Below are 27116 nucleotides of genomic sequence, written 5' to 3'. Positions count from 1 at the left end.
AAAAAGACAGTGACTATGATCAGCAACTTTGTATAAAATTTATTTGATTTCAAAAAATATGAAAAAAGTTCAGCCCTTATTCACACATATGGTATTGGAAGAAGGACACATTTCAAAATTCCGCTGAGGAAACGAGGTTTATCTAACAATAAATAAAAATCACAGACAAAATTATTAATATTTTTCATGAAGTTAGGGTCAGAAAAGAAGATCAATATTAAAATTCCTCATCTAAATAATTCTTCATTGGTTAGAATTATAACATATTGGTTTTGTTGGAAAATAATGAAATAAGTTGGCGAACTTTTTAATATTTTTATAGATAAATTGTACAAACGTTTACTGCAAAATCACCTTTAATGAGATATACAGTTTTGAACTCGGATAGGTCTCATATGGAAATACCATTTAAATTATCACCCCGTCCTAAAAAGAAAATGTGTTTATATTTTTGCATCATAAGTTTCATTCTAAACTAAGAATAAAAATTCACTGTAATGATTCATATCAAGAATTAAAATATAATCCTTCTAATCAAAGTTAGAACAAAGGAATGACCGACGTATTGAACATAAACTATTCGTATGTTGGAACTTTCATCATATCCTTAATGAAGGTATGAACAAACATAAAGAATTATTTATGAACAACGTTTAGTACTGTTTACCCATCTCACTCGTGTTTCTTCTTTGATTTATAGCAGTAAAGGTCTGCAACATTTGGATACCATATGTCACAATGAAAATAGAAACAACATACCAACGAATACCAAGTTCAAAAGAAACAGAATATCATAATGACAATGGATCGAAAAAATGATCAAAGACAAAAGATGTAATACTAGTAATTTTGAACTGAATCACGTGTCCCTCTGAAATAAAAACTGCTCACATTATCGAAGTAAAGGAATATATTTGATACATATGGCGTTGTTGAAAAATATCATTAATTATCCTTTTTATGTCATTAACACAAATATAACAGTTCTACTTTCTACTAATTTAACAAGAACATATTTTAAAAAAAAAAACGTTTCAGTCATTCAGTTCTGACTTGCTCTCACACAATACACTTATTGCTGTAACAATTTATCATCCCCCACCACTCATAATTAACGAACAGTAAAGAATATTGCAATATATATAAATATCAATAAAACGCAGAGTATTATATTAACTGGAGAAAATTAGTGCTCATAAACAGTCAGGCAAAAACTTGCAAAAAGGTAAATAGAAACAAAAGTTTGTGAAACACACGTGAAAGCTACGTATATTGGTGTTTCGAAAACATTTATAAAGGAATAAGATACTTTTTAATAATTTAATTCTGGCATTTTCTTTAAACACGCTGTTTGTAAACATTTTAAAACCAGGAAGTCATACTAAATTCTACAGGGGGATATCTTATTCCCAAAGTCCGCCGTTAATTACAGGAGAGCATTAATACAATTTCAATTGATTCTTTCCTATCAACTGACTTTTTTGGGAGATATTTGTCTACTTTGTATTTTTACTGTATACAAAGATATTCAAATGCACATATGTATCGTCGAAGTTTTACCCACTGAGTGCAATTACAATGTGTATTCCCATGGCAATAATAAAAGCATTTTGGATTAATAGATATTTTGCATATTTATCCCCATACTAATCAAAATAATTTCTTTATCATTGTAAGTGCAGTACATGTACTTATATATCCCGACAGGTCAACGACAATTTGTCTAAAAATAGAAATCCTGGTGATGACCGTTAATTTAATAAGATATTGGTAAATATAGAGCAATACACGTTTGTCCATAAACATTTACACGTCAGCGTGTTATGTACGCAATCGCAACCGTCCCCCAAAGCGTCAGCAATTCTCTGTATACATTCTACAATATAATAAAGAAGGTCAACATACTAAGTATGCAAAAATAGAATCTGGTTGAATGGATACATGATATGATAATGATAATTGGATAATTTTCGCACACAACTCAGTACCAATGTAAAAATATATAATAAAGTATTCCCCACTCAATTTCTCCTGTGATATGAAGTCTTCAAATGTAATTTTATACCGATGCCCTTTTTGAATTAATATGTTGAAAATGTAAGACAGAATTGGACTCGACGTCTGACATAAAGTTATCGTCCTTGCCAGAACTGACACTGTGCATCGGTAAAAGATGCGAAATTTTCCCTGGAAGCCGAGTTACTGTGTATCGGTTTTTATTCTTCCGCAGATTGTAGCATGAACATGAGCACACGGACGTGACGTCATTTAATTCCGGATTTTCTTGAGCACCTGACACAACGTTGCCATTGGAAGTAATGACGTCACCTTCTAATCGTACTGCAGTCTGCGCAGCCGCAGCTGCTTCTAACTCGTCTCTTTGTTCGTCTTCGGTATTCATCGTTAAAAATCTTAATACTAAAAGGTTCATTGCTGCAGAGATGACCGTTAATCCAAAGAGAATGAATATCAAACTAAAAGTCACGTACTGTGGATTGTCCTGCAGCGCATTGTTGCTTTGTAAAGCCACGTAGTCACCAAATCCAATAGTGGTAAGCGTGATAAAACAATAGTAAAAGGCGTCTAAATACGACCAGTCCTCGTAGTACGTAAAAACAACTGCCCCCACGGTCAAAAATAAACAAGACAAAATACAGGCTACCATAATTAGGTTTGTCTGCGAAACTTCACAATTCTTTCTCCTGAAGCATTTTTTGATTTGTTTGAGAAGAAACGTCACAAATGTGTTGAGACGTTCGCCGACACTTTGGAACATGATGAGACAGAGGGGAATCCCCACGAGAGCGTACCACATACAGAAGATTTTCCCGCTGTCCGTCTGAGGGGTGCTGTGACCATAGCCTGCAAAAGACATTGGAATTTAAAAAAAAATGGCTGATATTTCATGTAAAACAACGAGGATAAATTCCCCTGTGTCTATGAGAGGAAAACTTCGATAAATTAGATAAACAAAATTGTTCCTCTACGAGGCAATTTTTTAATCTTTCCAACTCATAAAACGAAGCCTACTTTTTTTATGTTTGTAGTGTTAATATGATGTAAATACAAAATAAACCTGAACTGTATTGGTATAAGTATATTTGTAACCAATTATAAATATAGCACGTTGAAACAAGGTCAAGCCTTCCTGGAAAAATATTAATTGTATTTTCTAGTAGTTCAAACAATGGGACCAAATTATAACAAACATATATTCAATGATAAAAAAAAGAAATACAGCGACTAAGGGAAAAAATCTGGAATTATGATTTCTTCAAATAGAACACTCAGTGAAAACAATCATAAACCATTCATGGATGGCACAATGTAAGCTACGACTATTAAATCTGAGCAGAAGTAATTAATTAAATCGACAAAATTGAACTGTTATAAGCAAATAAAACATCAATGCCTGCAAAATACCGATAATAGCAAACAACTCCCTCGTGTCTTCAATAATTTATTGATACACGTTTCCATCATCGTTCAATATACTGTATTTTGTAATTGATAAATCAAAATAATTAACAGGAAAATATTTCCCCCCTCCGATTGACGAGATACGGGCTATGGTATTAAATGTCTCGAAAATTTATTTCTGCCTAAATCGTTCTTGAGTATATAAAAGTCCGAGAGAACACTGGGCGTGGCCACCAATACCAGTCTCCCTAAGTATTATTTCCATGAGGTTATTTTATTTAACAAAAATAAAATGGTGCCAAAACGAAATTCAAAGTAGCTTCAAACAGCTTTTGTTTTATGAGTACTTAATCGATTGTTGATGAAAGAGAATTGAACGTTCTTTACATAACATATAAAATTTTATATTAGGGAGGTTTGCTTAAAATTACAATGGAAGGACTCCTCGAAAAAAGTGCACCACGTGCAAAGCGCGCGATAAGCGTTATGTGGAATATCCTCTTGATCTTTGGAAGCTTTCGGCGAATGTGTCATCACAGATTTTCAAACTCCATTCCTCGACAATTATGACATCCCTCCGAGTAACAAGAAAAAAGCATTCTGGATGCCTTCACTCGATGAACGCAATTACAGATAGACAATTAGATTACGGGAAGCCATTTTTCTGTCAGATGTCGTACAAAAGTCGTCCTCTTTTTCCTTGTACTGTGGGCATATAACATGCCATTAATAGCACACTCAGGTTGAAATGAGTTCACCAACTCAAAAAATGAAGAAGCAATACTACGAAAAAAAATTATCGCCAAACCCCATATAACAAAAATAAATTCCCTACATAAATAGGCTATGAATCAAGCTCTGTCCACCGTTAAATTGCATGGGAAAATGATTATGAGGTATGCGATATTAAGATAATCATACTTCAATGAAAGTTAAATCCAAATGCGGATTATCGGTAATGTCCGGTAATGTGATTGGTTGATAAAAAAAAATAAAATGTCCATTATCCCCATGGTAATAGTACTTTTGTGCTTTACAGTGTATTATAAATACGATGATTGACGATTGATAATAAAAGTTTCATGTGGTTCATTGTTAACTTATGCTTAGACAGAACAGACGTTTTCAATATTCCTTCTGTCTTTGTAAACATATTGCACTATATATCAAATATAAACGAAACAGGATGCGGGCCACCCTGATTTTGTTCTTATATTGCATGTTCACCGCCGCTGTGTTGACAATTTTGTTGTTGCTGTACGATGTTACTCGTAGATCCTGCTACGCCGATTATTACTTCCTGGTTACTCTTCAAGGCGCTTTGACCTAGTTACTCTCCGAGACGCTTTAACCTGGTTACTCTCTGAGGCGCTTTAATCTGGTTACTCTCTGAGACGCTTTGAGTTGGTTACTCTCCGAGATGCCTTATTCTGGTTACTAGACAGATTCCATCAAAGAGGTTTCAGATTTTTGTCTATTTGTCCAGAAAATTAAATAAATTTTTAATTAGTTGTCTTTATTCTTTTCTCAGAAGATTGGGAACTAACGTGTATTTATTTTGAGCGTTTCAAAATCCATTATCGGCAATTATTTGACTGATTAAAAAGCATACCAGTTAATCGTTTATATACACGCATGTATACTAATTGGTTTTTTTTTTTTTTTTTTTTTTTTACTTTTTCAGCTTATGGGTTATAGATTTGATTTTTTAAAAACATTTTTTAAATTAATATAACAACGAATAAAACCACCAAAGGTGATGTGAAGGAACTATTTGTTGACCTGTTATATAAGTTACGTACCGGGTAGATATTCTTGGAAAAATAATAAATGCATTGTTGATACAATGCACCAAATTGCAATCTGTCTGAAGTAGATAATCTCTGCAGTTTTCTTGTCTACTCAGCAGACTATCTGAACGGGATAATAGCTGGTCTTTATAGATTCATGTGAAATAGCGATATATATTTTAAAAAGGAAGACTTATTTTTCCCTCATTAATCATTTCTTTCATCGTTGATAAATCAGTGAGATATATCACGTAGCTAAATGTGCATAAGGTGGCCAGCAGCCTTAAATCTACATGACCAATGACGTCATTCAGCACGGGAATTCGCGTGGATATACGAGATTAGACACGTGGAACAGCTAAAACCACGTGTGTTTGTCGGCTTCCATCATTAATTTCGATGCAAAACTAGAGACTTGTAAATCGAACTACAAAGCCATTGATCGAGAGTAAAGAAATGATCAATGATAGCCGCAGGTCTAATAGATCAGAAGCTTTATGACAAAAACAGATGTATGGCGAAGAAAAAAAAGTTATTCTTTGTCTATCTCAGAAAAACGGACATAATTGCCTCACTTGTTTAGTGTTAAATGACAAACCCTGCTCTCTTTTTATTTTTGTATTGTCAATGGAATTGAGGGAGGAGAAACATTCCGATTCAATTCCCCAATGACGTAATCATACCTTGTTACCCTCGATACGTCACTCATCAACAGATCACATGATTACATGTACTTTGTAATGGTACGTTGCCAACTTCGATTACATGTACAATAGAATAAAACATTGCATATGTGTGTTGAAAAAGATAAACCAACCTTTCTATGGAATGTATAGTTTTTTCTTGAAAAGTTCATTTAATAATAATTTGAAGAAAAAAATTCAAAGCATTGTGATCACATGCCTTTGGTGTCTCAGTGGATGGGATGCATTATTTATGACAAATTATGTGCAATGTGAATATCCTATCATATACCATTCAGGTCTTCATTACCAAAAGTAAAATTTAAAATTAGGTCAAACATATAAGTTAAGGTCAAGGGTAAAAAATAATTTCATTCTCGGAGACATCTTGTCACAGGAAATGCACATGTCAAAAACAAAAGCCACAATTCCTCTCAATCAAAAGTTATAAGGAAAGATAACATTTTTTTTAAAATAGGTAAAATTTCAAGGTCACAGGGTCAAGAGTCATGCCCATTACATTGTAGTATATTAACAAGATAAAAATAAACATATTAAATATAAAAGCCGTATCATTTCTCTATCAAAAGTTGTGACCAATCTAAAGTAGTGTTAAACAAGCAAATTCAAGGAATTGTGGTCCCCCGCTTTCGGTGTCTTTGTGGGTGAGATGTCATTTTTAATGACATATTGTGTGTAATATGAACCCCCTTTCATATATCATTTATTTAGAAATCATCACTGAACTCCAAGGTCAAGGTCAAAGGGTTAAAGTGTTTGGTATCTGATGAAAAGTCTTCTCACAAGGATTACATATATGTAGTATGAAAGCCTCAGCCCTTGCCATTCAAAAGTTATGGTAGAGGTTAAAGATTTTTTTCATAAGTACGAAAATTCTCCAAGGTCAACTTCAAAAGGTCAAGGTTGTTGATATCAAATGAAAGGTCTTGCCACAAAGAATACATATGTGAAATATGAAAGTCCTAGTATCTACTGTTCAAAAGTTGTGGCAAAGGTCATAGTTTTTAAAAAGTAGGTCAAACTCCAAGGTCAAGGTGAATGGGTCAAAGTTCTTGGTATCTAATGAAAGGCCTTCTCACAAGGATTACATGTATGAAGTATGAAAGCCCTAGCCCGTATTGTTCAAAAGTTATGGTCAAGGTTAAAGTTTTTTCATAAGTTCGGAAATCTCCAAGGTCAAGGTCAAAAGGTCAAAGTTGTTGGTATCCAATGAAAGGTCTTGTCACAAAGAATATATATGTGAAATATAAAAGTCCTAGTACCTACCATTCAAAAGTTATGGCCAAAGTAAAAGTATGAATTTTTTTGTGTAAGAGTGGGTCAAACTCCAAGGTCAAGGTCAAAAGGTCAAATTTGGTGGTACCCAAAGAAAGGTCTTATCACAAGGAATACATATGTGAAATATGAAAGTCATAGCTCCACGAAATCAAAAGTTATGGGCAAGGTTAAATTTTTTGTGACGGACGGACAGACGGACAGACTGACAGACTGACGGACAGACGAATGAGATTTAATGTCCCCTCGCTTTCGCGAAAGCGGGGGACAAAAAAATTGAAAAATAGGTCAAACGTCAAGGTCAAGGTCACAGGTTCAAAAATAATATTTATTTGGAAAGATTTCGTCATAGGTAATGTTCATGTGAAATTTGAAAACCCTATCTCTTCTCATTCAAAGTTATGACCAAGTGAAAGTTTTTAACGTCCCATCGCTTTCGCGAAAGCGGGGAACAAAATGTGTCAATTTAAGTTAAGAGAAATATATGTTTCTCATATTACTTTGAAAGATTTGGTTTTGTTGGTAAGCTCTTATAAACCATATATAAACCATAAATCATTCAGGATTTCATTTAACACCCATTTACCCCTTACAACAATTGCACACCAACCACTCTATTTAAATGGTCGGATTTTCTAACAGTGTGGTTCTGACGGATCAAGATAAACATGGATCGTCAAGGATGTTTCATTAGATAAGAAAATATACAAAATAAACAAACCCTGCACCGAATCGGTGCAGGTACAAATGTACGTCTCCCCCCAAACAGCCAGAAACTCGACAGGGGTGCCATAACTATGCTTTGTTAAAAGCAAAGTTCTCTTGTCGCTACATTTATCATGTTAACCTATGCTCAGACATAAATCGAATACGTTTGATTTTTACGATGTTTCGGATGGTTTATGCTACACATTAATTTTCTAACCGAATTATTTGACATTTTTTTATTTTATGCTATTGATTACGTCACTCACTCCAAGTGAAATGCACTTTGAATGTCAAATTGATCAAATTTTAAAACAAGAAGAAGATGATGACAAAAAAGAGGAATCCAGACAGATATGCAGAGTATAAAAATTCAGTAAAATTTCTATGCCAAGTTGTAGGTTAAGTGAAAACTATGCTTTGACTTTATAGGTCTCCAAAGATGTTCCGAGGAAGATTGATTGATTGATTCTATATTGTTTAACGTCCCTCTCGAGAATTTTTTACTCATGGAGACGTCAACACTTGCCGGTGAAAAGCTGCAAATTTTGTCCTATGCTCGGAACTCAGGGCCATTGAGCAGGGAGGGATCTTTTTCGTGCCAGCACCTACTGCGACACGGGACCTCGGTTTATACGGTCTCATCCGAAAGACCGGTCTCCACGTCCCACAGTGGGATTCGAATCCGCGACGTAAGGATCAACTCCTTACTTCGCGACTCTATAGCAGACGCTCTAACCACTGCGCCACGCGGGCGACTATTCAGAGGAAGAGGAAAACTGGCTACCATGATGTAAAGATATTATCTTTCGAGATACAGTTGAACTTCAGTAACTCGAAAATTGATATCTCATATACAATGGATATGTCGAAGTGATTTGGAAGTCCTAACCACTTATTCTTTAAGTATTTAACAATCGATATCAGGAATCATTGGACATCTCGAACTTTTTCCTCGGTCCCTTCAAGTTCGAGATAACGAGATTTGACTGCTTATCATTCAAGAGGTACATGTTAATAGTAAGTAACTTTACAAATATGAGCAAGTTACACAGCATAATTATTTTATATAATTTTCTGGTCTATCACTCAACAGATTCTTTTTGTTGAAACTGGGTCGTTACGCTTTCACATATACCCCACAAGAAGGTCGTGCAGGGAGTACGTGCCAGCACGTGCAACCATAAATATTCACAACAAACGAAAAAAATATGTAATGTTGACATCTGAGTCGGATTATCAAGATTAAGACGATTAAATGCACTGAAGACAGCAGTGTCTGATCTCCCTTGTCGGGAGGAAACAGACGAAGGTGGGCTATTATTCAATTAAAGTCTATAATGGGTTGAAAGCTAATAAACAACGGTTTGTCTATTGTCAGATAAGTTTTATGTTTTCTTATATAAACGCTTGTAATAAAATATATCCTTCTTAAACGTTTTATCTTGCAGAAGACTTGCAAATAAACATGATAGATACAGTTTTTCATTGTATTCACTCTTTCTTATCACATGACAGGGTGGTGTTTCAGTAACAAGAAACCAATCAAACACTTCTTTTCTGATCTTTCTTGACGTGGATTAAGATAACTGCATGCACTGTGTATTGAAGCTAATATAAAAAAAAAATCTTTGAAGTTAGAACCGGGATGTTTTAAAATATCAGATTGTTGTTATATCATGTCCATTTTTTTTTAAGTTGACGATTCCTTTATGTATAGATCAAATAATTTCAGGATTAAAAAATAAAATAAGTTTTTTTACAGTAAAAAAAAATTAAATTAAACTTGAAATTTCAGTTTTATGAACTGGGTATTTCAAAGAAAACGACACCGTTTCTAAATTAAATGTTATGTTTTATGTTATCTAAAAACCTTTGACAAAAAATCAATAGTCAAATCTGGATTTTCGTTTAATAGTTCTTTAAACTCGATATTAAGATATTAACAGTAAATGGTATCCTAGAGCCAAGTACGAATCTGCTAAAAACAACAGCAAAAGGCGTATCATGAACCAGAATTTTATCATCATTAAAAATACTCTTGGCTTTAAATAGGATAATAATTTTTTTAAAAAATTCTGCTAGTTTAAATATCTTATTTTTTTTATATTTGAAATAAATAAATAGTAAAGTATCAAAGATGCTATGGATGAAATCAAATACTGAACACGACATAAGCAAGTTTGCCTCGCGCTAAAAAGAATTTTTACCCAGCCGCTTTTCATGCAAAATGGTCGTTTTTTTGGAGATCTGTTATAATTATGGCGGGACTCATCTGCGAAACAATACAGAACACAGTCGTTATTGCTTAGTTGCAATAAAATGCGAAATGTTATTATCAAGATCTCGTAATTGCTTCACTGGGTTCGCTTGATATATAACAGGTCATAAATAATTGTGCCTTGGCTGTACAAGGCAATGAGAGCATAAAATCATTCAGTTTCGAAGTATCGCAGAAATACCTAAAATAATGACATATCAGAAAACAGAACAAAAAGGGTCTCTGAGATGCTACAGGATACTGGAAGCCTGGTTTGTCGTAGAGCAGTGATAGTTGGCATTTTCCCCTTTTTTCATAAGCTTAATTAATAGAACAACACACACTAATTAACGTTCGTGATTACATGTTCTTCCTCGTTAGTTTCTGACAAGGATCATCTAAATACATGTTCAGTACCCTCTTTCTAACGGTAAATCTGTTTTCCTTGGCCCAGTTGTGTACTGTGCAATGTATTGTTTGTTTATTCTATGTTCAGTGTTGTTTACCATCAATTGGTCTTTTTGACTGTTTATGATGATTTAGCGTCTGTTTTACGTCATATATAAGCTCTGCAAACTTTTTTTAACCTCTCACTTCATGTAACTCTTTGAGAGAATATATTGTCCATATACATGTATATAGGGGTTCCTTCGAGATAAGACAATGCCGATTGGTATCATAGAAAATCTTGATTATGTGCAATTATAGATTAAAGAAAAATTATCACAGGTACTGATTATTTTTTCGCAAGTCATTACCAGCATATATGCAAAAGAAAAAGTCCATGGAATTTTCATGAAATTCAGAGAAAATCAATTTCATCATGATGCACTGCTATTTCTTGGCATGTCAAAAGTTAATCAGTTCGAACTTTTTTCAGTTGTATTGTATATTTCTCAATTTGTATTGTATAATTTTGCATAACCATTTATATTGTATAATCATCCAATTATATTGTATAATATAATTTTTATTGTGCTTTGTTTTTTAGTCGATTAAACGAAGTAACCTACATGTAGCATTTCTTAAATCGCTACAATTTGATCCTTACAGAATTTGTAAAAATTATATTTTACTCAGATGTTAACACGAGGTGATCTTATTGTTGGAATGGGTATATGTTGTAAATGTTAAGGGTTTGTTTGTGTTAGTAAATTGTATAAACCATCAACATATACAAGTCGACCAAGTGTTTTTGAGTTTTCAATTTTCATGTAAAAAGGTATCCGTCATCAATAACCTTTGTAAAATTCATCAATATAATTATTAAGAGAGTTAACCTTCCAGGTTAATGTAAACTGTACACTCTCTCATCGTGTATTTTGTTTGATATTGTTGTTGTATTTTCTCTCTGTTTGTCTTACTCAGTGTGAGAATAAATTGAACTGAATTGAGTATAATGATCTGAAAAGTTTCTGTTGACTGCTTGCCGTACGTACCAGTACACCAAACTATCATGACTGGGTCCCCCTACAGGCTACTGAACATTGATTACGCGGATAATCTCGATTGTCTTCTAATATCTGGTGATGCATATCACGAGATAAACAGTCAAGGATTATCTTTTTGTACTTCATCATCACCATGGAAATTTATCATTAATGGAATCGTTGTCAAAGAAATAATTATCGAGAAAGTACATTATTGCGTTTAGTTTCAGTGTACTTCAAATTCTGTTAAAAGCCTACAACGAAAGATATGTACACCATCCAATTTGTTGCTAGCATTGTAATAGCAAAGAATTGTATTAAGTGGGTTGTACATGAGCTCACAAATGCTAGTCTAATGAAAAACAAGGCGACGAATTAAAGTGAATCAATTAAACAGTCTAATTTTCTAACAGTGATGAAACATATGTGCATGACTAAAGTTTTTAGATATCAGGCTTCCAACTAACCAACCAAAATGTTTTTATAAACGCGCTTGTGTATTTTTCTGAGAAATAGTTCCATATTTGTAAAGGCTTCAAATAAGCCAAGTCTTCTGTTCATATAAATAGTAATACCCTATATAATGACTAAATTATATAGTTTAATTTATATATTAACAGATTTACTTCCTTGTTCATTTATTGGATGAGTAAAATTAATCAAGTCTGTAGATACTTTTAAGTAAAACTAGAGCAAAGCTTGTTGCAAAGGAACGAAACGGTCTTCCGACGGACCTTAAAGTTATGAATTTAGAGATTTTATCTCTATTAGTGCATGATAGAGGCAAACTCTTAAAGGATACCAAAAAGATTTATTTTCTGATAAGTATTTCTGCATTTTCTGAAATATTTACCGTGGATAGTGTTTGTTGTCGATTCTTGGTTATATTAACTTTATTAATAAGATTCTTTTCCCCCTAAAATTGCTGAATTTAAAATATCTTTCATTGTCGACAGAGGTGAAGAATGCATAATCAAAATGCACTGTGCATTATTCAAGAGGATGGACTATCTAGGAACTTGTCGAAGGTTTTTTGAGTCTTTTATAAAATTAAAATGAAAAGGGAAATTTTTTAAAAATATTTAACAGAAAACAGAGCAAAAACGGCAAAGTAAACAGTAAGGAAATCGAAGGGTCTTAATTACAACGAAGGAATTGTTAAGGATATATTATATCTTTTTACTCCAAATAATAGGTTTTAAATAAGGATAAATTCTTTTAATTATAGCAAAGATCTTTAGGGATGGGATTGGTTTTAGTTTTTACAAAAAGCTTAACAGTCTCCGTTCTGTTCAATGTTATTAGGCAACAAACATATATAATAGTAATTTGTTTCTCGTACATCATTTTATTTCTAATCCGTGCAAGTAGCATGAAGAGACAGGAGGAACCTGCTATTATAAACATCTACTGATATTGTCGACGAATTTTGAATTTGTTCGAAGTGTTATTTGATATTTTATTTTTCAATGTAATGACCATGTTTATTCTCACATTTCCATGCTACTGATGTATGTAAACTACGTATATGAAATCCAATGGAGTGCAGTCCTTATATGTACGAGGGCTGTTCAATAAATAATGTTCTGAACTATATGACACACATTACAGATATCATATGACATTAAACTTGAATTTCTCTCATTATTGAATCTTTCATGAATTTATAACAGTTTATGTGACTACTTTTCATCACATAGTTTCATCGTGAGAAGCTGGGAAATAAGGGCTTTTCGAGACACTGCATTATAAATGAATGGTAAAGAATCAGTAAACTAGAGTGAAAATAAAAGCTTCATTAAAGCTGCCGTAAAACTTGTTAAAAATCCCAAAGAAATATTTACTGAAATATGTGACATTTACAGCAACCAATGCCTGTTTTATAGACAAAAGAGCAGGTGGATTTCAATGATAAAAAATTATATAATGGGCATCAAAAATGGGTACCCTCCTTGCCAACAAAAATTAAAACAACTTATGTACTGTTCGCCAAATTTCAACAAATAATATTTGATGATGTATGATTGACTTTAAGACACATAGCAAATTTGATAGACATCACATCGGGGGTAGTTTACACTGTATTTAAGAAACGTTTGACGGTAAAAAAGCTTAGTACTCAAAGATCACCCTATATTTTGAAAAATGAGTGAAAAATCAGTGTTTACGAAAGTCTTAACAATTATTTTAAAATATCAGTAATTGTAGTTATCCACGTTTGTTTTATTTTCAAACAGATATTGAAACATGAATCTATTGCTTAAAACCGTAAAAACACAATTTACCATAAGATGTACTTGTTAAAAACGGCGAATGTCTGACAAGTGCACAGGTATGCAAGAGCACAAAGACAGATTTATATGTAATTTTCTTAAACATTAGTGGTATTGTTGTTCAAAATCGTATTCGGAGAGACAGTTTAATTTCTGGGGGAGTCTAGAAAGCACTTTTTTGGCCAAAAATCAAAAGGTTTATTAGAGGAAGGACCCATAATCAGGAATCCACTACACTGAATTTCTTCAAGACAGCGTCCAAACCCGCATTCCCTGAAGAGTTCAGGAGTTTTGGGATAAACAGAAAGTTAATATTTTTTCACATTAACAATATTCGCCAGATCTTTGACCTTTTGACTTGTTTTTATTTCCAAACTTGGAAAAAAAAACACCTTTCAGAAGGAAGAAACAAGTTCGGGAAATCATGGGACCAGTATACTAAGGGTCATACCCAAAAATGTGTTCTACAAACGATCAGAAATTGGATAAAAAATGTTACGGAGATGTGTTTTACTTAAAAGAGATTAATTAGCAAAATCATGAAGAATAAATCATTGAAAAGCGTCTTTTGCTTCTTTCTGAGCACCGAGGACATTATTTATTGAACAGCCCTCGTATAACGAAACTGTTTAAAAATAGGATATGATTCATAAATTTAATTATTAATAAGATATCAAATTCAACATACAGTGTACATACAATAGAAATCCATCGCAGCTCATTGTAGACGAAAATACTTGTATCAAATAACACACAGTGTATAATTCTGTCCTCATAGGGTCATTTTGAAATTCCATATAAACATTGGTTCTATCTCAAATATCTTGAAACAAAGAATGAAACTGCATTTCATTCATAAAACATTCAAATTATTGTACCGAGGTGAAATGAAAGCCATATAATAGTATCTGCAATACAACGTCCATTGTGGACGTCAATCGATTCTGTTGTGTGTATCCAATATTACTTAGTGAGCTGTCAGATTAAATAAAGTCATTTACAGGCATCCTGACAGTAGTTAGTGTCAGAGCTACAGTGTATGTATAATTAAAGTACGTCTGATATTGTACGTAAAACATCTAATGAACGGCCAAGTGAAGGTCCACAAACACAACCCAGGGTTCGGTTTTAATCGGAATGTCATACTGACTTGATTACAAGACATATCGGTAAAGTAATAACGTGCTCACATCGATGGAAACACGATGACATTTTTTCACGGGTGTAAACAGCGTCTTCAACAGAATTATTGTCCGTTAATGACCGATAAAGATGTCACGGGTCGTGAAGACGACGAGCATTACACAGGGCGCTACCAAATACAGTATTCTAATTAAGAGGTAATCTCTGTACTTATTAACAGCAAAGGTTCTGTAATATTTCTTTTATTTTGCAGGCCTTTATTTGTGTACATCACACGAAATTTATTATTCATCATTAGAATATACTAATACATATAACTAAAAACAGATTAATGCAAAACTGTATATAGCATTGTGGTTTTATATTTTAGTCTTTAGTCTTTAACCATAACCATGACCGTTATGGACAAAGACTAAAATATAAAACCAAGATGATAAAGTGATGCGACTAAAACAGATTAAAAGATTAAAATCTTATTAGAAGCTATTCCTGGTGTACCCCAGGTGACTTCCCCCAGGTGATTTCTACACCTTTATCCACATCCAACTAAAGATAACACTTTCTCCATATTTTATGATTTCGTAGCAACTATGCAAAAATAGCAAGAAGAGGGGGTTAATATTAATGAAGGAATAAAAGATTTTTTTTTAATTAAAAAATCTTTATATTAACGTGTCAATTACTTTCATCATTGAAAATTTCATGAATGAATATCTCAGGTTTATTGTAATGGCTTGGAAACTCAAAGAAAAATAAATCACGCAACTGAAAACCGATAAGACACTACTTTCGATAGCTGTTTAATTAAACCATGTAGAAATTGCGGTGTTCTGTTTTATCAAATATTGATGAACTAACAGTGCTTTTCTTCAGCTTTTAGCATTGACGAAAAACCTACTGCGTGAAGTCAATTCAAAAACAAATACCAGATATATTTGCAAACAGATCGGCGTTTAACCGAAATATTGAGGGTGAATTAATGCTAATCTTAGATGAAATCGATCTTAAGCAAGACAATTTCTGGAAAATATCCCTATTTTTAGCATATTTTCAAGACGCGAAACTATCTATAAATCGTGCTTCGCAAACAAACAAAGCCCCCGAGCTGTTCCCAGACTCTGGTTGTTAAGACAGAAAAAGGAAGTTGGACGGATTTTCACGAGTTACTGGGAAGATGGAACATCTTATCAAAATAGCCAGAAAAAATACAAACAGTAATCGATCTTGCTTCTGGTTTGATTCATGGGAAAATTATATTGCTTCAGTTAAAAAAATATCCAACAATCTAATTTGAACAATATTTCTTGCTTTTCAAATACTGTACATGCCTTCACATCGCTACAAAACTAATGTCCAAACAGAGAGCGCTTATATTTGCCTTAGGAGATTCTAAACATTGCATATTTTATAGATATGCTTCAAAATCTTACTTCAATGCAAAAAAAATAAAAATAAAATAAATCTAATTTTGTCTTCAAAATTTCGATTCATCTTCACAAAAATAGACAATCCCTCGTTAAACCTTGCTGGCAAAAATGATAAAGCACATCTTATACGACACATGTTCACATTGAAAAATGGTTTATTGAAACAAATTATTCAAAGCTATTAATTTAAACGCAACAACACATGGGAATAACGAAATTTCCAAAAACAAAGAAAAAAAATTAAGAAATGAAATAAGGTACAAATATACAATATTTTAAATCACAATCTTACAAAATAGGACAGAAACAATTATTATCCCTATGTTTTCTTATGTGTCCTTGTTTTCAAAAAAGAAAATCTAAAATTGAGAGATAAAACAAGGCCAATTTCTAGTCGCCAGTAACAGTGAAGCACCTTAATTTATATTTAAGTGTATTTTACTGTTTCGATACTGCTGATACCTCGAGAATTTGTATGTACATTCACTTCCGAGAGTTTACAGTAAATAATAACAACTGAAAGTAATTGCTTATAGACTTCCAGACTGACGCCTCTTTGCGTTTGATGGTAATACACTTTGCACAATCAGATGGAAGCTTTAATTTGATAGCTTCTACGACTTTTACATTTACAGCATTATGTTATGTAATATGCATTTGCGTTTTTTAGTATTATTGCTGCATGTTTTATCGGAGACTTTTTTGAGAATTTATAGAATGGCCATGCACTAAAATTAAGCTTTAAATCGAAAGGATCTCTGCCTTCCATATTAACTGAAGATTTTTTAACAAATCATGTCAACTTTTATGGGTAGGTTTATCAAAGCAAACAACAGCATGACGAATACTGTCGATACGAAAAGTAAGATGTTTTTTTAAAAATATAATTTAATCGAAGACAAATTGTTACAAAATTACTATCGAATGAATAAGACAAGAATTCTGTTTCTAGTTAAAAAAATGTGATTATTTCAGTCCAATGCAACTGATTTGTTTCAGGATTCGATAAAGCAAATTTGTGTTTCAGGGGTTCAGTTGACGAATCAGATGCATATAATTTGTTTTTCGTCGCAAAAAAAGGACAAAATACAATGCCTGGAACTATAAAACAACGAATCTTTACAACAGTACTGAAAAGCACATGAGAAAATGCATTGAAACATTTAGAGGCCATAGGCTATCCCAGAAATACTGTATCTTGATCCCAGGTTTTAGTTTCTATAACTGCATGTAATATCGATATTTATTACAGTTTACTGAAACACAGTTAAATGTTTGAGATCACAAAATTGTAGATATTTGATCATTTTAAGAATTATTTACTTGAAAGAAAGGAATTAACAAAGCATACATAGTTAAATTTAAAAATCCTGCATAAATACCCCCCCCCCCCCAAAAAAAAATCATCATTTAAGATGTATTTCTTCCGAAGCATCATCATAACATCGACACTGTCTGCGTGGGTCCCAAGATTTCATTTTTTAATATTTCTGTTCAAAATTGTTCCTATAAAATGAAATGAGTTGAAACAATTGACCTACTTTTGAGAGAAAAAACTGGTAACCAGATCACCACGTGTTCGACTAGACGAGCTCTGCAAACTGTTCTTTAACATACGCATTTCCATTTATTAATTATATTTTCGGCAAATTAAATTTGGTTCATACATGTACAATCGTGCCCTATATTGAAAACCAGTTTTTCGTATAGTTTATGATCTAAAGCAGACTGACGTGTCATTTTTGAATTGGAGCAAGTCTACAATTGCAGAATGGCGCAATTTGGTGTACAGAAAAGCACAGTAATCAAGTTAAAGTATAACCTCAGGGGAAATATGCAAAAGCAATATTTGTTTGAGCAATGAATAGCAAGCAGCAATACTCTTTCAAACAAATTACTTCCCTAAATATGCAAACTTTATTTCGCTTCGGGACTTGAGAAAATCAAATCTTACCTATTGTAGTGATGACTGTGAGAGAGAAATAGAAGGCACCAGCAAATTTCCATTGCCGACCATTTTTGTAAGGTTGTACTTTCCATATGATGGTTCTGAGATCTTCGTATGCCTTTGAGCTGATATTGCATTTAGTTCTAAGCATCATTTCCTCGCTATTTAATTCTCTCCTGACGTCACTTTCGTTCTGCGATTCCAGGGCGTCAAAGACAGCGGCTCCGACCAAGAGATACGTGAAGGTACAAACAATGAGAGATAAAGTCCGAACGTTTTGCTTCTTCATCGCCTCTCAGCCATGTCCGAGAGAGCGCCAAAACTTCAGAGTCTCATGTCAGGGGAGAGGTCTTTTCTCATTTCGCCATTTTCCAAAACTTCCACAAGAGCACCGTAATTTTCAATGATTCAAAGAACCAAGACACAATATTTTCATTTTATTAACCTCACAAAGAAATTGACAAACATGTAAATTTCGGAGATAAGAAATAGGATTGCCTTTTCCAAGAATTAAATCCTCAGGTTAAAATAACATTTTCTCTATGGTAGGATTCTGCCTTTTTGGAATGTTAGGTTTATGGTAATAAACGGTATTCTATAAACTGGTACACTTTAAGGTTAAGAGGAATGTTGAGGTAGATGAGAAACGGAAGCGGCTTGTGGTGACCCTTTTATGGAATGTTGCAAAAGAGATATCTTGTTGAAGGCAGAATTATCCTTTTTATGTTGTCTGTATTATACCCTGTAGAATAAAAAATAAAGGTGTAATTGGGTATTGGATATTTTAAAAGTATAATGTATTGATAACAATTAAGTGTATAAGACTCATTTTCAAAGCATTGATTTTTGCCGCTAGAAACCACTGAACTGTCGTGATAAAGTATGGATGACTGCATCGCGTGCACAGAGTACAGTATTGCGTGATTTTCTTCCATATAGTGTCATGTGCATACGTTATCATAAGAAATAAATACGCCTCAAACTCATACTAATTAGTTGTTATTAGCTATAATTAAGACATTGTTAAACATTTATTTCGTCTTAGCACACACATATTGTCATAAAAAATTACGGTTCTCTAATACAGGTAAAGCGGATCAATGGAACTGTTATTTGAGGTAAACACGTGTCTCGCACGTAAACCGAATTCTCGGTGTTGTACAGTAAAAAAAATCACCACTTACTTACAAAACTTAAAGGAAAACAGTATTTGAAGCGCAAATCACTCTTGGGCTTAGATTGATTACCTACATGCATTTTTCATTAATCTTGATATCGCTAACCACACTCCGATATAAATCGCTATCTTGTGTGTTACGGAGGGATCAGACGAGGGTTTTATGTTCTTTAATAATTCATGTAAATCACAAAATGAAATTTGACGGAACCACGGTTGTTTTCTGGTTAACCATATCCCATCATCCATGGGCGAAAAATACTTAACCTCTGTCTTTATGGGTGATTAGTCACACCCGCAGACATAAAAATAGATTTGCCTAAACTAAACAAATACACGTGGATAATGTAGGTTACTTGAAATTACGGAGTCTGGGGACACTGATGTGTACACCGTATACGTAAATCGCATTATTTCTGTGTAAAAATAGACGGCTTAGTTACATATATGGAAAGATTATGTCAGTGTTAGTCTCATCAAGTCCGTTTACTTATTTATTACATCATAGATGAGTCTTCTGTCATCATGAAAACTGCTCACATCATTGCAACGGAAGAGATTTAGCTAAAACTTGGACTACATGGATTAACTCTGGAGTGAAAGACTGGAACTTACAGTCAACAATATTATAAAATTATTTTTAACCATTGTAGTTTGAAATTAAAAGTCAGAACAAGTGAATAGACCTACAAGGGATATTTCCTCGTTTGTATACAATTCATCGCTGGTGTTCGAAATTTAAAGTTTGGCGTTACATTCATTTCCAACAATACGTGTTCGTTAGCTCTTCCGGATCTTTCGTTGTCTCTGGGCGTCGACCTAGAACTCTTAGTTACTTAATTAAATATTTCTTTTAAATAAAGAGATCAACTTTACTCTTTGTTAAAAACCAACCAAACAAACTTTTCAGAATTAAATTCATATTGAGAAAATGACGATATAGATACAGAAAACGTAGAAAATTGAGAAAAAGGATATATTGCTGCGATCAAGTCAACATGATTAGACTAAACGCTAAAGAAATTGTCAGATATCATTAACAAGATGCCACTTAAGAAGGTCACAAAAAGGACAACTATAGCTAGAACATGCCATCGGAAACACAAAGAACAATTCCTCTAATTCTACTGCAGAAGTCCACGGCCAGGCGCCATTAGAAGGAACCATCTAGGACAGTGTGTATAATTATCTCATCCCATGCCGTGTGCCTTTTTTTACGATTAAAAAAGGAATCCTTCAAAATACACATCTTGTAATTTTACATGAAAGGATATTTTTTTGCTAAATAAATAGGATAGTTTTGATGAATTTTGATGTTTGAAGAAATGCATATTTCAGTATGAAATATTCTGTAATTCTTTACATAACCACCAGAACAGAAGTACCAAAATCACCAAATAACCAAGAGGATAACAATACAGTTTTTCAATTTATTTTGTAAATCCCCATTTTTTGGATGAGGTCTATGCTGATTTCTGAATTTCAAAAAAAAAATTGATTAGAACGAACTAATTTTTCAGCAGTATAAAATAGGAAAGGATTGGTCTTTTTATCACTTGGGAACAATCACCATTAGCTGTGAAAGTAATGCTTCAAGAGCTCAGTTAATGTCGATGAATAAACAAATTAGACAGAGTTTATTTTTCTATGAACCCCTGTGGATTCAATGTAGGGTTTTCTCACATCATTTGTCTTTTGGATAATCATTTTAAGACATGCAAAGTCATGATGACACTCATAAAATGATCTTGTTTTGCTAATTTTTCATATATAGTGTATCAGTAATTTATATCTGGGGATGGGGGTTCCAGATTAAATCAAATGGGAAATGTTTAATCGATTGCTCAGACAGTTCAAAATTTAAAGCAGAAAAAAATCTAGGCACTGCTGGTCAAAAAAGCGATATAGATATTTAATTTCATATTAAAAAAACAAACCATAACATTACACATTTTTCAATAAAAAATAAAAATAACATTGAATAGATAAATTGTCAACTTTGAATGTTTTCTTGCCACATCTCAAGGAATGGCTATAGGTTCCGTTACATAATTCGTATAATGTACTACCTGTATCTCCTTTAGAGAAACAACACAAAAACATTCATACAGTATATGAGACATTTATATTTTCCAGGAAAACTGCCCTACATGTGGAATCATTGCTTTTGTCATACAGCGCAATGATTATCCTTTGGTATGCATTGTGAAGGGTTTTTATGCGACTTTAATCTACCCGACACCGATAGCGGGTATAATTTTCTGCCAAGATCAAGCGTATTTCTGATATTAACAGATGAATTCGACCCCTACTGAGTATTAATGGGTAGTTATAACAACTTTATTGTTGCTCTAATTAGCTATTAACCAAGCCAAGCTTTTCACGATGTTGCGACTTCGGTTTCGGTAATTTCGGATTCTTGGGCTCACGTGTCCAGCACATACTTAGTAATTCACTTAGCAAGACTTTCAAAGGTTGATACCAACCGAATAATATTCTAAAGTTAGATAGTAAAACAGTTTTTGTAAATATATAGAAATAATAAGTCAAGATAATTACAGTGTACACGTTACAAAATTTTTACTTCGCTAGAACGAATTGCTTCCTGATTTCCAAGAGAGTTCATTCACTTCAAAGTGGTCATTGCTGTCGCGAGTTTCGATCTAACGAGCAAACTTTAAGAATGAGCTACAATCAAAGAAGCAAACAATCCTTCATTTCGCTGTGAAATTACTATTATTTTCCCAGTAGTGACAATGCAAAATGTTCTTCATTGCGAAGATTAATCAGTCTCAACCGACCCCAGTCCCACATGAAAAATACAAATGTAAAATTGATAAGGCAATTGCATTGTTACTATTTGTAATTGTCATGACCAAGTCAGTATACATATATCTAAACAAAAAGCAGTGGAGAACTACGAGGGAACAGGCTTTTATCAAAAGCATGACTAAGCTTTAGTAAGCTAATCTGATCCCTTTGTTCACGTTCTAGACTTATGATGTATTGTACAAGGAAACAACCAATTTTCACAAAACAATATTTATTATTTATATTTGAAATATTAGCAGTTTATAAATAATTAAAAGGCGCTGTGTAAGTTTTGTTACTGTTTATCATCCTATATAAAACAAGAGCCTTAGCTATTTCCGGTTCTAGTCATAAAAAGTTAATTATCAACGAGCTGTATTATAAGGCTAAAGCTTGATATTTACGGACAATTGATACTGTTAACATGAAATTAAATTCTCTTGGGTAAAGTTAATTGACTAATTGTAGGTGAACATTTCAGATCGGGATCGATATTATCTGAGAACTGACTTCCTGTAGGTAAATGCACCCGAGTTATGCAATGTAAACTAGATCTGCTCTAATAACCAAACAACCTAAATCTTCCGATTCTGTTTGGCACAGATGAAGACAGATCAATAATCGACTAGAACGTTGTTTAAAAATCAATCAATATTTACAGGAGCTGTTATTTTAATCTCATAAGTAACTTAATTAATTTTAAAAATCGTTAAAATGGAAAATTCATCAATAAAAAAAAACATTTGTTAGCTTAAAACAAATAATGAATTTTAATATTTTTTTTCTAACATTCAGTCCCAGAAAGTGCGCAATAATTTACTTAAATGCTTTCTAAGATAGGAAATGTTCATTGGACTTTTCACGAATCCTTACTCCATTACACACTTTACATAATTTAAAAGAATTAGATTAGAATTGGCGTTAGGGATATAGGACTGGGTCTGAACAAGATTTTAGGGTAAGGGTTAGGGAAGTGTGTTAACACGGAGGGGAAAGTATTATATTCTAGGTTCGAATTCGTCTAGGTTTGTTTTTCACAGATGTGATAAGCCTGTGCTGTAAGAGGATCCCCAACACTGAAACGGACAGTAGACAGAATTCAGTTCCAGGAATTGATTTTTCTCTATTAATATTGCTAGTATGTTAATACAACTTTCGTCGGAAATGGCTTCATTCATTTTATACAAATGAACTGATTATATTTCACTTAATTTAATTGATTACACGACACAGGTTGAACAGGTTATTAATTCCCTGCTGAAATTTCTTTTCAGAACGATAGGACATGGGAAGTGTATCATAATTATGTCTCATTCAGACCTTAGAGACTATTCCTTTAAACTAATGCCAGAAAAATCTGTAGAGTAATATCACAAAGACGTTTAGTCTAGCATCAAGGTCAAATGGAACAAGTTTAAAAAGAGTACAGCGCTGTGCAACAGAGTAACACTACAGAAGTCATAAAGTTGTTTAAAAAACTACATGTACATCCTTCTTCTGTCATGTTGTAAATTTTGAATTTACCGGGTGGCAGTATATACAAAATTTACAACATGTAAATTTTGTATTTACTGCCACCCGGCAAATTCAAAATTTACAACATGACACTTCCTTTTCGTTAAAAAAATGTTTTACGGTGTAGTAAAATTAAGAAAGAAGAAAAGAACGTTACATGTTCATAGAATTATCGGAGACGTAAATACCGGTGTTAACCGCCGTATTGCAATAAAACATCCCCAAGGTTACATGTACAAGAAGTCCATCATTTACAGATTACTATAATAACTCCCTCTTAAAAAATACTTGAGTAGTTTAGTGTTCCCTTTACAAATACAGTCAGTCCTTCCGGTTTAATAATTTTCATCCTGCAGTTCAAAACAATTAAACAACATATTTTACTTTTAACGCATATTTGAAATTTTAAAAAAAGCCCACCATTTCTTGTATATCTCGATTTTCCTTTCTTTTCATATACAGTGTCATCTTAACTGCAAACTTTTTATCATAATAATTTGTCAGAGGATAACATTTCTTGTTCTATATCATATTCTATGCAAAAGTTAATTAAATACACCTATATTAACACCCCTCCCCCATCACCGCTACCTTTTCAACACGTTATCTGTATGAAAGGTATGAAATTTACCGTTTTCTGTTCTATATTACGATTGCACGTATGATGACAAAATTCACGGTGAATAACATTGGATTTATTGATGCGTCTCTATTTTATTCAACACCCGCAACGAACACCTATTGATCTGGCGTATTTCCCTCTCTAAGGCGGAAAATATGAAAATAATTTTTGATATTTCATAATTATCGGAAGTACTTAAATTGCATAATCCCTTCACGCTGTAGGAAAATTCTCCGCGCTTTGAGTCTCGACAATAAACGATTTAGCTGTTTGATCGCGCGGCAAAGGCCACAAATTTCATTGAGATTTCTATGTTATGAAGTGCACTGAATGAAAAATAACCCATACAGCATTAGTGTAAAGTTTTGTTGGAACTATCTTCATTATCTTTTTTGCCGATCTTTCGCATATCTAAAATCATACACAGGTCCAAATAAATTATGCCCTAATTACACGCCTCCTTGATAATATCTAAGAATCTTTTAATGTTTTAGATACCTATGACATCATGCCGTTAGATATCATACATCTTGAAAATTATTTCTGGGCGATATTTTTTAAAAAACGCAGAAGTTTGTGCAATATTAACCAAAAAAAAAAAAAACATATCAAATTTACCCTTGACAGCTTCAGTGTTTAAACTGACCGGAAAAGGTTTTGTTTATATCAATTATGTTTTAAAACACGGTATAAAGGACCACATTTATTCACGTGTGTTTACTCGAACGTTAATGGTGTGTCAGTTAAGTGAAAACATATTGATGCCAGATGAAAGACCTATGTAAATATGTTTTATTTGCTACCTGATTATATACAAACAAAATCGCACGCGCTTTTCATCAATAGGAATCCCTTTGCATTTGAAACAGAGCACCAAGATGTTCTATTTTAAACTCGTCTTCGTGTTAATAGTATTTTCTGAAGAAACTTACCTTTTTCAGTGTCAATATCCGATAAGTAATTCCTGGGCAGAGAAAAGCCGGTTGACTAAATTTGGAAAATATCCTGCAAATCAGATGAGCAAATCTGATTGTTAGAGATAGAAACCACAGAGGCTTAAACTGGCGAACACAGTGCAAGGAAAGTAAAGCACATGGTGCAAGATTAATCCAGGACACTGTGCAAAATCCAACCGCGCTGCCCCCAAAATGATGAATGACGTCCACAAAACAAGGGTTCATCTAACATCACTACTAATTTGTATCCCGTGCTAAGCTTTTCAGATCATATGGTACTAATCCCCTGCGCTCTGCTAATTGTCCCTTGTCTCTTTAAAGAATGATGTTTTCCCTATTGATTTTACTCTCAACTGTTCTTTAACAAGAGATCCGCTGACAGCGTACCATTTTCCTGTCGAAATATCATCATTTGAAATTGCCACACATGGATGATTTCATCCCAGTAATTCGCCATATGTCCGACTTTCACATATATCAGTAACGCGATTATACATGGTGGGAAGGGATGTTGCGGTTACTGGAGAGCGCTACAGTTAAAATGATGCATTACTCTAGATACTTTATACCTTGATTTTTCGTGGTACAGTCCGTAGCTATAAGTATGTAAACTTGACATAGGTATCACTACTGTTTATATGTAGCATTCGCTAACGTTCCTTCCTTAAAAACTCCAGATGCGCGCGCGGACATAGCGAAATATTGATCCTACTCCTCGCACATGTCGTAGTAAAATGACAATGGCGGGCATTCTCCAATATTCCTATTGAAAAATCTATACTCAATGGTGAACACTAATTTAGGACAATTTAATGATATCAGCTGGGATATAAAATCTTACACTTAGCAGGAACATGGCTATAGCTATCTTCGTGCAGATTCTTCTTTTGACTTTGCTCAAATTCGATTTGTTCGGGGTAATTATCTGCCATATATCCCAGGGATTAATATCAGCCCGCCGAAAAAAAGATATTACAGCTCCAGTGTGTAAATCATCAAGGATGTCTTTTCTTTGCGTCTAAGAGGTCAAAACACAGTTGTCATATTTTACGAAGAACTGTCGACCTCAAATGTCTTTTCGAGCACAGTTTATTGAATTGCATCTTTCTGATTCATCGTGTTCTTTAACAAAAATGGCATTGTAAAACTGTTTATGATTGATGTATTTGTCCTTTCAATTTTGCGGTTCTTACCCATTAGAGGCGGATCCAATCTCTTAATACACAGCCCTAATCTCTTTCATTAATTAAAACTAGAAACTTATACAAAATGAAAGAATACTAGCACACATTCTTCATGTATCTTATTTTCTATGCGAATTTGCAGACGTCCACACTTTTCTTGAAAGGCAGACGTTCATTATTAATATTTCATCTCATCATTATGTAAAATATTTTTATTCTATTTGTACTCAAAGCTAAAAACAATGAATATGGGATAAATTATAGTAATTTCCTTACGTGGAACCATAAACTTATGCAATGATTTGGTGTCATGAATATTCCATAAGAACACCAGATGTTGGTGTTTTTTGCTTGACTTTGTTAATTCTTGTTTGGACTTTTCGGATACCCCCGAGACTTACGCTAGTAGCAGTTGGTGCTCTTTTGTTATACCCCTCTCAATGGCCTTGTAAAATCTCATCTATCATTTACAACCC

At 33.4% G+C, this 27116-nt stretch overlaps 1 protein-coding gene across 1 annotated transcript; it reads right to left on the bottom strand.

Annotated features, from left to right (window-relative positions):
• Positions 1-22: 22 nt before the first annotated feature.
• LOC134251674 (two pore potassium channel protein sup-9-like) lies at positions 23-26225 on the bottom strand. Its single transcript, XM_062734079.1, has 3 exons — positions 25433-26225; positions 18382-19117; positions 23-2862 (listed from the first exon to the last, which is right to left on the bottom strand). The coding sequence occupies exons 2-3, from the start codon at positions 18662-18664 to the stop codon at positions 2060-2062; spliced, it is 1086 nt and encodes a 361-aa protein (XP_062590063.1). The 5' UTR covers positions 18665-19117; positions 25433-26225; the 3' UTR covers positions 23-2059.
• Between the last annotated feature and the right edge of the window lie 891 nt (positions 26226-27116).

Source organism: Saccostrea cucullata, unplaced genomic scaffold, assembly GCF_032062105.1.
Source record: "Saccostrea cucullata isolate Sc308-1 unplaced genomic scaffold, CSIRO_AGI_Scuc_v1 ctg168, whole genome shotgun sequence".
In the NCBI taxonomy this organism is placed as follows: Eukaryota; Metazoa; Mollusca; class Bivalvia; order Ostreida; family Ostreidae; genus Saccostrea; species Saccostrea cuccullata.
The sequence above is the reverse complement of the archived record's forward strand: the minus strand, read 5'-3'. Positions and strand labels throughout refer to the sequence as shown.